Source organism: Rhinolophus sinicus, chromosome 9, assembly GCF_057876585.1.
Source record: "Rhinolophus sinicus isolate RSI-liver-muscle chromosome 9, RSI-T2T, whole genome shotgun sequence".
In the NCBI taxonomy this organism is placed as follows: Eukaryota; Metazoa; Chordata; class Mammalia; order Chiroptera; family Rhinolophidae; genus Rhinolophus; species Rhinolophus sinicus.
Window position 1 is genome coordinate 35,508,346 of NC_142509.1, and position 11,527 is coordinate 35,519,872.

The 11,527-nt window shown below is 52.3% G+C and overlaps 1 protein-coding gene across 1 annotated transcript; it reads right to left on the reverse strand.

Annotated features, from left to right (window-relative positions):
* Positions 1–2,220: 2,220 nt before the first annotated feature.
* On the reverse strand, positions 2,221–11,527 carry HPD (4-hydroxyphenylpyruvate dioxygenase). Its single transcript, XM_019734119.2, has 14 exons — positions 11,407–11,527; positions 11,008–11,034; positions 10,420–10,482; positions 9,983–10,087; positions 9,592–9,634; positions 9,317–9,399; positions 8,279–8,368; positions 7,153–7,256; positions 6,655–6,732; positions 5,955–6,117; positions 5,759–5,830; positions 4,273–4,395; positions 2,626–2,742; positions 2,221–2,533 (listed from the first exon to the last, which is right to left on the reverse strand). The coding sequence occupies exons 1-14, from the start codon at positions 11,407–11,409 to the stop codon at positions 2,423–2,425; spliced, it is 1,182 nt and encodes a 393-aa protein (XP_019589678.1). The 5' UTR covers positions 11,410–11,527; the 3' UTR covers positions 2,221–2,422.

Sequence of the window (11,527 nt, forward strand, 5' to 3'; positions counted from 1 at the left end):
AGGCAGGCCCCATCTAGTGTGTTTGAGGACCAGCCAGGAGGCCCTGCAAGATTGCAGCTGAGTGAGGGAAGGGGAGGGGAAAGGAAAGAGGTGCCAGAGGTACGGAGGGGGGCGTTGGGGACGCAGACACTGTAGGGCCTGGCAGGGCAGCACAAGGACAACCCTGGGTGTCCAGCCCAAGGCACACAAGGGAAACACCCAAATTTGAGTTTTTCATCGTCTTTCTTGAACCTGCTTCTCCTGGTATATTTTCCACCTTGGTCAATGGCACTTGTGTTCCCTGCCTCTCCACCCACCACTGCTGCCGCTGGTTACGAAGCTCAAAACCCAGAAATCCTGGACTTCCCCTTTCCCGTTAGCTACCAAGTCTGGTTCTCCTCCCTTATTCTTCAAATCATCCACGTCTTCCTTTGCCTCTCAGACCCACAGGATAAGTCCTTTCCTCACTGGTTCTGCTGTAGGGGCCAAAAAGGAGGCTCAACTGGAGACAGCTGCATGCACAGGGCAGAGTGGGGTGGGGTGAGGAGGGGAGGTGCAGGTAGACTTGGGTAGAGCCCCTCACACAGGCCCGTCTCCAAAAATAACAAGAGCAAACACACAGCGCTGACACTATGCCAGCCAGTTTTAAACATGTTTGATATTAAACCCACAGCAGTGCTAGGAGGTGGGTATTATTCCCCCCCCCCATGTACTGGATGAGGAAAACAGGTGCTAAGAGGCCAAATAGCTTGTCCAAGGTGACACGGCTAGCAAGTGGCTGACCTGGGGGTGAGAACCCAGGCAGTCTGGCTCCATAGTCTGTGCTCAGCTAACGTGGGTCTGCTCGGCCTAGTAGGCCCCATTGAAAGAGGCAGCCACCTCTTGGCACCAGCTGATTGTTGCTGCATAGAAAGGCAAGACCAGAATTGCCTGGTGATTCCAAGAAGAACCGGACTCCTAGAATTTGTGTGCGAAATATCCCAACTTTCTGAAATGTTGAATCAAATTGGTTTGAAACCATGCAGACAAAATACATCTGTGAGCCAGATTTGGCCCGTGAGCCACCAGTTTGCAACCCTCCTGGGTTATAGAATTTCCCTTCTTTGCATAAGCCATGGGAAAAGAGAGGGAGGGTATTTTTAACCAGCAATCAGGGCTTGGGGGCTGCCGTTGTTCTCTGGGTTCTCGCTGATGTTCTTTTCATTTCTGAAGTTCGTGATCCCAGAAGCCTTGCCTTCTTCTATTACCTGAAAAAAAAATTCCCCCAATTCTCCCATTATATCAAATTAGATTTTTTCTTTCTTACACTGAGATCCACCTGCTCCTCCTTCTGAGTTGAGTTATCCTCAGGGAGGACTGTTAAGTATCAGAGCAGAAGGAGAAACCCAATTTGCCCCCACCTCCTCTTGGGTTTTGAAGAAAAATTTCCTTCCAAGAGTCTTAGGACTTGTAGCTCCTCTCCCAACTGTGTCCTTCTTTTGCAAGGGTCACTCACACTTGAATATGAACTGGCTTCTTTCCAAATGGAATCGTTCCTCACTGGGAGCAAGTCTGGGGAGAGTGGAGGGGTATTGGGGGAAGGGGGCACTGATGACCGCTATGCTGAGGGGCTCAGATCCCTCCTACCCGCTCTACATCTCAGACCAGGAACCATGTCCAGTGGTTGCAGAGCAAGAATGCCTTTCTAAAGTTCCTTGGCTAAGAACCTCCCCTCTCCTATGTGCAGAAGTTCGGGCTCAGGGCAGTAAAGTTGGGGACAGCTCATCTTTAGCGATCATAAAGCCACCAGACAGAATGCTGCCAAGCGCGGTCCCACATTAGGGCCGTTACCGTTGCTACTCCCTTTCCCTGGGATGCTCTTTTCCCAGATTGTCCCATGGCTGGCTCCCAAATGTCACCTCCCCAGAGGGGCCTTCCCTTTATGGAAATTAGTCCTCCCTCCCAGCTTCACCTCCACACAATCTCATCACCTGCTTTATTTTCTTAACAGCATTTTACCACTCCATGAAACGATACTGTCTGTGTTCCCCTCTAGAATGTAAATCCTCTGCCCGCCTTGGTTCAAGAATTCCCCTGACCCGCGCGGTCCTGTTAGCACGGCGCTTGCACCTGGCGCCTTGGGCTCCCGCCGCGCTCGGAACCCGTTTCGCGGGCGCCTCTTGCTGCGCTGCGGCCCTGAGCGCCCCCTGGCGACCAAAGCGCATCACGGCTCCAGCCCGGCACAAACACCAAGACACCGCGTTGGAACCCGGTCCGATTTATTCCGGAGGCAAGGAGCATAGCAGCCCAACCGAGGTGGCATGGTCAGGTGGGCGGATCCTCGGGGCTGCGTGGGTTGGGGGGTGAGTCCTGTGCGAGGTGGGCGTGTTCCAGGCACAGGGGGCGAGGCCCGCCGTGCGCCTGCTGGTGGGCGGTGCCTCTACTCCGGAGGGACGCGTGGGGCCTACATGCCGGTGATTACCCCGTTGGTCTCCATGTCCGTGAGATTGCCCCGCAAGTTCTGCTCCTCCTCGAAAGCCTTGAACAGTGAGTTGAAGTTGCCGGCTCCAAAACCCTGGAGTGGGAGAGAGGAGGTGAGTTGCGGGCCCAGGAAGCCAGTCGGGTTAACCTGCATGGCCCCTGGGGCTTGCTGGGGACAGGTGGTACCTGGTGGTTGTGGCGCTGAATAACTTCCAGGAAGAGTGTGGGCCGGTCCTGCATGGGCTTGGTGAAGATCTGCAGGAGGTAGCCTTTGTCGTCGTAGTCCACCAGGATTTTCAGCTCCTAGGTGGGAGATGGGATTGGGTTAGCGGGAGGCTGGCCCGCCCCTCTAGCACGGTGGGGCCCCTAGAAAGTCCATAGGGATGTGCTCCTGCACCCACTAAGCCAAGAAAGAAAACCTTTCTCCATCAGTTACAGACACCTCAAAACAGATCTCCAAGTTGTCCTATGACCACCCCCCTGCCACAGTCCCTGTGTAAGTCTCCATCATGGCTGGCCTGGGCCACCCCAGGGGCCTCCACAGAGGTCTTCCTGCGTCCGCTCTTGCCTCCTGACAATCCATCTTCCCCACAGACGTAGAGGGATCTTTTAAAAATCAGATCATGCCATTCCTTGCTTAAAACCCTCCAATAGATATTGGAACCCTCATAGGTTGATGGTGGGAATGTAAAATGGTGCAGCCACAATGGACAACCATCCTGGCACTTGCTCAAAACGTTAAACATAGAATTACCGTATGACTTAGTAATTCCACTCCTACTAGATATCTACCCAAGAGAATTGAAACGTATGTCCACGCAAAAACGTGTACACAAATGTTCGTAGCAGCATAATTTATAAGAGCCAAAATGAGTGTCGTCTATTCATGCGATGGACTATTACTCAACTATAAAAAGGAATGAAGCACTGACACTTGCTACAACATGGATGAGCCTTGCAAACATGATGCTGAGTGAAAGCAGCCAGTCAAAAAAGATCACCTATTGTATGATTCCATTTATATGACATGTTCAGAAAAAGCAAATCTATAGTGACAGAAGATAGATCAGCGGTTGCCTAGGGCTGGGGGCGGGTGGAATGGTGGGATTGGGAAGTGATGGGTAAGGGATATGAGGTTTCTTTTTAGAGTGATGAAAATATTCTAGCACTGATTTTGATCACGCTTGCACAATTTAGTGAATAGCTACAAATCCCTGAATGATGCACTTTGAGAGAGTGATTTATATATTATGTGACTTATAGATCATTAAAACTGTTAAAAACAAAACAAAACAAAAAAAAAACCTACAAAGGTTTCTGGCCACAGAAGAATAAACTAGCCTACGAGAGGAATCGGCCCCTGACTACCGCTGTGTGACCGCGGCCACTCCTCAAACACGTCCTTTAATCCACTCTAGCCTCCTTTCTGTCCCTCAGACACTCGGAGCTTCCTCCTGCCTCACGACCTTTGCACGTGCTATTCCCTCTGTGAGGACTGCTCTTTCCCTAGCCCTTCACACAGCCAACTCCTTCTCATCTAGGTTTCACTGAAACATCACCTTCTCAGAGAGGCCTTCCCGGACTACCTCCTGTAAAGTAGCCCCAGGTCACGCTCTGTCATAGCCTGTTTTACCTTTCTTCATGGCAACGACTCGCTCCCTGTCTGATGGTGTTTGTGTTATTTATTTGTCATCTGTCTTCCCACTTCTATGCAAGTCCCCTGACTGCACGTCGGGTTTCCCTGTGTCCTGGTGCCTGCTGTAGAGTAGAGGTTTCCCCGGTCGTTGTGGGGCTCATGGTCCCAGCTGATGGGGGAACCTGCTTTTGCCTCACCTCCAGGACATCTATGTTCTCCTTCACACGGATCTTGGCCGTCTTGAGCTTCTCCCGCAGTTGTTTGTAGTATGTGGATGGAACAGCCAGGAATTCAATGCCTCTCTCTCTCAAGTGGCGAATCTGTCTCAGAGCAGGGTCAAGGTCAGCCTCCTTCTCTTTCCATGCTCAACACCCCTACCCAGGTGGAGGTGCTGGGGCAGGCAGTACTGACTCCCCCCACCTGCCAGAGTGTGCTGTGACCTTATCCCCTTGCTCCTCTGGGTCTCGTGGGTTCCATTAGAAGAACAGCAATCACTGACATTAATGCGACGCTCGCCAGGTGGCTTTCTATGTATCACCTCGTTACATCTATGCAGTGATCTTTGGAGGCATTTGGGTGATTATTATCCCCATTTCATAGCTGGGGAAACTGAGGCATTGAGAGATTAAGTGTCTACTCTCAACATGGTAGCCAGAGTGATTTTATTAAAATACAAGTCAAATCACGTCACTCCTCTGCTTACCCTCACGGTGGTGTCACATCTTAGAGACACATTCCAAGTTCCCACCATCTGCCCCTACTCTGACATTCTGATCTGGTCTTGTATCTCTCTCTCCTTTGCTCATTCTGTTCCAGCCACACTGATCTTGCTGTTCCTTCAACCTTCCTCTTCCCTGGCTGCCCATTCTGCCTGGGGTTCCCCGTGCACCCCCCTATCTACATGATTTTCTCCTTCCAACTCTGCATTCTCAAATATCTCCTTCTCAATGACGACTTTCATGATGTGACTGCCTATTTGACTATGCAATGTCCTTCACCCTCCCTCTCCCATTGCCCTGCATTATTTTCCTCCAGAGCACTCACCACCATCTCACATACATATTTTACTTGTTTTCTGCCTCCAAATTGTCTTGTTGGCTGATGTGTCCCAAGTACGGAAAACAGTGCCTGGCACACAGTAGGTGCTCAATAAACATCTATTGAGTGAATGGATGAATGAATTTTTGGTCGGGCCAGGATTGAATGAGACAGTCCAGGCTCTTGTCCACTCTGCCACATAAGGAATAGGTAGGACCCAGCCTCCCCAAGGGCTTGATCCATAGACTAGGGACATTTAACTTGGCTCAAAGGACCCAATCAATCTTGCAAGCTAATGTCCTCATTTTCATGGTGAAGCAACTGAAACCTAGCAAGGAGCTTGAACCCCGCAGAGAAACACAGCAAGTCACTGGCGGAACTGGGAAGAGAATCCAGGCGTCCTGTTACTTTGGCGCCAGCTGTTTTGAAAGCCTAGAGGGTTCTGCAGAGGCCCTGAACTCTCCGGGGTAGGAATGTGCCTGCACAGGGGTGGCGGGAACCAGTGAGGGTGCCTGGTCAGCCCTCCAGGCCAATGAAGGGCACCCAGGACTGCCACCCCCACCCGCACTCCATTTTGCAGAGACTGGCTCTGGAGCTGAATGGGAGGTGAATGAGGATGGGGAAGCATGGGGACGGGCTCCTCACCGCTGCGATGATGTCTTGGGTCTTGAGAGCAATGTGCTGGACGCCAGCGCCCCCGTTATAGTCCACATATTCCTGTGGGAGGGAAACAAGGAAACGCCCGTCATGGGCCCCGTCCCTGCCTCCACAAGAGCCCTCAAACCTCTTCCCTGCTCTCTTCCTCCCCAGCCAGGTCCCTGGGGCCCAGGGAGGACCCCACCTGGATCTGGGACTTCTTCCTGCCCGGCGCTGGCTCATTAATGGGCATCTTGATTGACTCCTCGTAATTGGCCACCACGATGGAACGCAGAGAGCTGTACTCTGTGTGCACCTGCGTGTCGTCCACGGACCAGAAACGGTGGAACTGCAGGTTTTTCAGGTACCTGTGGGGTGGCCAGGGAGGCATGTTGGCTCTGGGACTGACTCCATGTCCCTCGTCCACCTTCCAGAATGTGTTCCCTGAGCAGGCTCCCAAAAGGAGCCACCATTCACTTCCTACACATCATGGAGTTGTACCTTTATTATGACAGTTTTCCTTCAGGTGGAAGTAAAGTCTTGTAACAAGATCCTTATAGTGTGGCAGCACTCCCACAGACACAAGTGCTTTGAGAAGGGGCACCTGCTTCTCGCTTACACAAGGCCGCTGTTTGCTAGTGACAGTTTTCCTCTGAGCCTCCCTGGACTGTGACACCCCACCTGTGCCGATGCCCCAAGTTTCCTCAGAGAGAGGACCTATGCATCCCTTTGGGCCTTAAATCTTCTGGTCTCCACGGGGACAGTTTTACAGGGAACAGATGAATCGGTGACCTCAGGCTAACCTCCTACCACGTTGCGTTCCATTTCCCACTTTGATGTCCCGAGACAAGAACTGGGGAGTGTGCCTGTCCCCTTTGCGGGAAGGGCTTGGGCCAGGGACTCACCAATCGGAGGCAGATGTCATCTCCTGATCAGGCTGGTTTCCCACAATATGATCAATGATTTCGAGCTTGCATTGGGGCCTGGGAGAGGGATGTGGTTAGGAGGTGAGCACAAGGTTACTCCCTAAATCTCCCCCTTTCCACTGGCCCCTCAATAACAATAAGAGCTCCCAATTACATAGCACCTACCATGGGCACTGGATTTGTGTCAACTCACACATCCTTACTACCCCATTTTACAGATGAGTGACTGAAGTGTAGAGAAATAAAGTAACTTGCCAAGGTTACGTAGCTGTGACGTGACAGAGCTGGGATCTGACCCCAGGCATTCTGGTTCCAGAGCCTATGCTCTTAGCCTCCATGCTGCCTCTTCAAGCCACCCTTGGAAAGCCTCAGGGGCTCCCCAGAAGGCTCGCCACGCTCTACCCCCTCAGAAAAGCCCAGTCCCCATCAAGGAGAGGGCTTTCCTCTCCACCCATCCCTGCGCTGAGGGGCACTCACAGCTTGGAAAGCAGAGGGTCCGTGAATGCCGGGGCCTCGAATCCAGGCAAGAACCGGCCAGTGTAGTTCATTTTCTCCACCAGGGTGTGTGTTGTGTCCCCGTACTATGGGCAGAAAACAGCTGGGCTTAGCCTCTGAACGCCTAGCCCCACGGAGGCCGCATTTCATGGCACCAGCACAGTCCTGGGTTCCAACTGGGGACCGACCCTAACTCGATGTGTGACCTTGAGCAAGTCACTTCCCCTTTCTGAAATGAATTGCAACCTGTCGTTGGCAATTTCTTTGACAGTCTGTCTGACCCACGGGTCGGGTCTGGAGGTTCTGTGAGGTCAGGGTCACTTTCTTGCTCACTGCTGTGTCCCCAGCACCTAGGGCAGTGTTTGGTGCATAGTATGTTCTCAATAAAAGTAGGTGGACTAATACTAAAAAGAAAAAAAATGAAAAAAAATAGGTGGACCAAATGAAGAACGATGAGGGCATTGGATCAAATTATACCAAAGGGCTCTTTAAATCCTAACAATCTTTAAATTGTATTTAAACATGAGAAGGTAGGAACGATGCTAGTCTCTGTGTGACAGTGACACAGGTGCTAAACAGACTTGGTAATCTTTGCTGAGTGTCTACAATACACCAGGCACTGTTCTAAGTGCTGTACATGAATGATCTCATTTGATCTTTACAATAACCCTAGGAGGGGTTATAGCTAAAGAAACTGAGGCATAGAAAGGTTAAGTAGTGTGTCCCAGGTCACACAGGGGTTCCAACTCCAGTCCTTGCTCATTTACAGGTAGTCACAGAGAGGTGAAATGATTTGCTCAAAGTCACACAGCTGGTGTGAGGTGGGACTTCCCAAGACCCTATCACTCTCCTGTTTTCAACCTCTGCCTGAAGCTTATGTCCCCATGTTGTCACCCCCCACTGGGGAGCAAGGGAAGCCCTGAGCGGTGGCTGGTAGCTCTCATCAGCCTCTGCACTGGCCAAGTAGTACAGGTGGTCAGACTTGAGGGAGAAGTCTGTGCCATGAGGCACAGGGTGGGATGGCTTAGGGGTGGGGGTGATTGTGGGGGATCCTGGCATCTCAGTGGGTGCTGACAGCAGGAGGGTGGGGGCACCAAAGTTAACTCACCGTCTGCAGCACAGCAAACTTCACCTTCCCAAACTTGTCTTGCTCCACCCAGGGCTCCCGAATGATTTTGGCACCTCGTTCCCGGGCTTTCTGCAGGGGAGATGGGGTGGGGGAGGCGGTAAGGGCTGGGCCCTCCCAGAGCTCTCACAGGCTGCTCCTGCAGATCGTCTCTGCGTGGTCCTGCCACAGCCTCCTCCAGTTTTAACAGCCCCAGGCAGGAACCCCAGCCAGCTGCTGTTGCCCTGATACCCATGCGTCATGCCCATTTGGTAGATTGGGAAACTGAGGCCCAGGTCCAGAGATGGGGCTATGGGAGACAAACCAGGTGGGGGTAGGGGTCTGTCTTATCTCTGTTAACTCACTCTGTGGCCCTTTCCCCTCTCTAGTCCTCAGTTTCCCCATCTGTAAAAAGGGTGGTTTGATAAGGAAAATATGAGTTGGCATTAATTGAGCACCTACTGTGTCAGACGCTCTGCCAAGTGTTTTACGTACACGATTCAACTATTTATTTAGCAAAACCTTACTGACTGCATGTCAATGCTTATCACATGTCAGGCACCATTGTAGGTATTAACCTCTTTCATCCTCACAGAGACATTACACACAAGGTACTGTTGTTGTCTCTATTTTATAGGTGAGGAAATTGAGGCACAGAGAAGTTAAGTCACTTACCCAAAGTCACACAGCTAATAAGAATCAGACCTGGGCAGCTTGCTTCTGGAATCTATGCTCTGAACCTCAAAACTGCCTTTTGAATACAGTATTTGGTTCAGAGTCATGCTCAAGAAATGGTAACTATATTTCATTTCCTCTTTGTAACAGTGAAGTAGATGCTGTGGTTATCCCCATTTTATAGATGCGGAAACTGAGGCTCAGAGAGAGGACACACAGTTAGGAGCAGGGTGTCACTGGAACACAGGCATGTGTCACACCAACATGGCAGTGTCCTCCAGCCCTGACTGATGGGGGTCCCTATGGAAGACAGGGCAAGCCGAGCTTTATTGCTTCATCTCCATGCCAGCCCAGGTGTGGTCTTACCTGCACAATGTATTCACAATCTTCCACTTCGAACGCGATGTCCTTCACTCCGTCCCCGTGTTTCACCAGGTGATCGCCCATCTCTGTGGCCAGCAAGGGGAATGGGTGGCACTAGAGCCATGGTCCTCTCACCTGTACGCCCAGCCTGCTGGGCTCCATCTCCTTCTAGGCTGAGGCCCCCTTCCTGAATCCTGACCCACCCCCATGTCCATGACCCCGCCCCTAATACCATGTCTCCACCCCCTGGCACCCCAAACCCCCTGGAGCCCCCTCACCTTTGTTCCAGGGGTTGAGAGCAGAGCAGAAAACAAACACAATCTAAGACACAGAGGAGAAGAGAGGGAAACTGGTGGCTCAGGAGAGTGTAGGCAGGTGTACCCCCCACGCCTTCCTCCCTGCCCACCATTGAGATACCCCTGGTGGGGCAAAAGGACCAAATGACCTCTCCCAACTGCTTGGCCCTGAGTTCCAGCCCCTGCTCTGTCTTGGTTTCCCCCCTGATCCTGAGGGATGGGGGCTGCTCCTGTACCAGATGCCCCGGGATGCCTGGAGGAATGGCCTCCTGTCTACTTTACCCTAAGGAATGAGAGTCAGGGAGCTGAGAGACCAGCAGGAAGAGAGGGACAGGCCTCCTGGATGAGCAGCAGTCTTGGAGTGTGGACTCACCTTCCCTTGCTTGATCACGTGGCTGACCACCTCCCTGGAACCCGTCTCCAGGCCCTTGTAGGCTAGTGGTTCAAAGCCCATCTTGCTGCAGTAGAATGATGCGGCCTGGATCAGAGTTGCAACTGGGTTTGTGAGGGCCGAGGGGCCAGCTTGGGGAGTCCCCAGGCCCCCTCAGCCTGTCTGCCCTAGTGCAGGTCCCTCCTGGGGAGAAAGGCTACTCTCTGACCCCTGCTGACCTCAGATAAGATTCCTGCTGGGGTCCAGCCCTGATTGTGTAAATAGGGTGCAGTGTATCGGTCCTTCCTGGGACAGTCCCAGCACCGGCCCTGACCCTCCCCTCCTAGGGGCCAATCACGGACCCGGCTGGAGGCCTGCCTCTTTGACGAGACCTTCTTGCCTGCCCTCTGCCCACTCCAACACCTCGCCCTGGCCTCTACCTGCTTGGCATTGCCAACCCAGAAGGTCACGGAGTGGAAGTGGAGGAATCGGCCTCTCTCGGGCTGCAGAAGGAGAGGAGAGAAGGGGCGAGACTGAGTCCCTGGAAGTGGGTCTGGAAAAGTGTAGTTGGAGACGTGTCCCCTAGTTACCTTCCTGGTCCCAGTCTCAACCCCAGAACTGAGGAGAAACCCAATTGTTCCCGCCCCGCACCCCATAGTCTTGCCAAGCTGCGAATCAGGTTTCTCATGTAGAACTTGAGCTCTTGGGGGGTCAAGATTGGGAAGCCCCCTCAGGAGGCCTGCCCAGCTTTCACAGAGGGAAGCAGCCTTATATCACAGCAACACGGATTTCAGTTGGACCTTAGAAAGAACTTCCTGACAGGATTAAGAGACTGGCAGGAATTTACGAAGAGGTAAACGTTTTACATGGGAGGGTGAGGTTGAGTGCAGCTCAGTCTGGGGGGGTCCAGAGATGAACTTGAGTGCACATCCTGGAATCACAAACCCACTGTACTTATTCGTCTTCTGAATTTGGCTGACATCCCAGTCTTGCGGGGGCCCTTACCCCACATTTCTCCTCCTGCTTACCTTCTGTCCTTTGTCACTGTAAGACGTCTAAGGAGAAAGAAAAGGACCATTAAGACTTAGAAGCTTGGGTGGCCGGACGGCTCAGTTGGTTAGAGCGTGAGCTCTCAACAACAAGGTTGCCGGTTCAATTCCCACATGGGATGGGGGGTTGCGCCCCCTGCAACTAAAGATTGAAAATGGCAAGTGGACTTGGAGCTGAGCTGCGCCCTCCACAACTATATTTAAGGACAATGACTTGGAGCTGATGGGCCCTGGAGAAATACACTGTCCCCCAATATTCCCCAATAAAATTTATTTAAAAAAAAAAAGACTTAGAAGGTCAGACACAAAGTGTTTCTGGAAGTCTCACCACAGATCGAACCCCCCCACCCCCAAGCTGCTCCAGCTCCAGGCACTTACCATGTTGATCTTGGTCAAACTTCCTGCCTGGAAGACTGGACAAGAGGCGGGGGTACTGCTGGACCGAAGTATTTAACGCCCAGTAGGTCCCGCCTCTGGCCTCTTGGCCTTCCTGGGGGTG

Excerpts from the sequence above, each read along its gene's own strand:
- HPD (XM_019734119.2), bottom strand. Across the intron at positions 9,400-9,591 it reads TCTCAACCCCTGGAACAAAG|AGATGGGCGATCACCTGGTG; the intron begins GTGAGGGGGCTC and ends TGCTGGCCACAG. Across the intron at positions 6,733-7,152 it reads GACCCTCTGCTTTCCAAGCT|GCCCCAATGCAAGCTCGAAA; the intron begins GTGAGTGCCCCT and ends TCCCTCTCCCAG.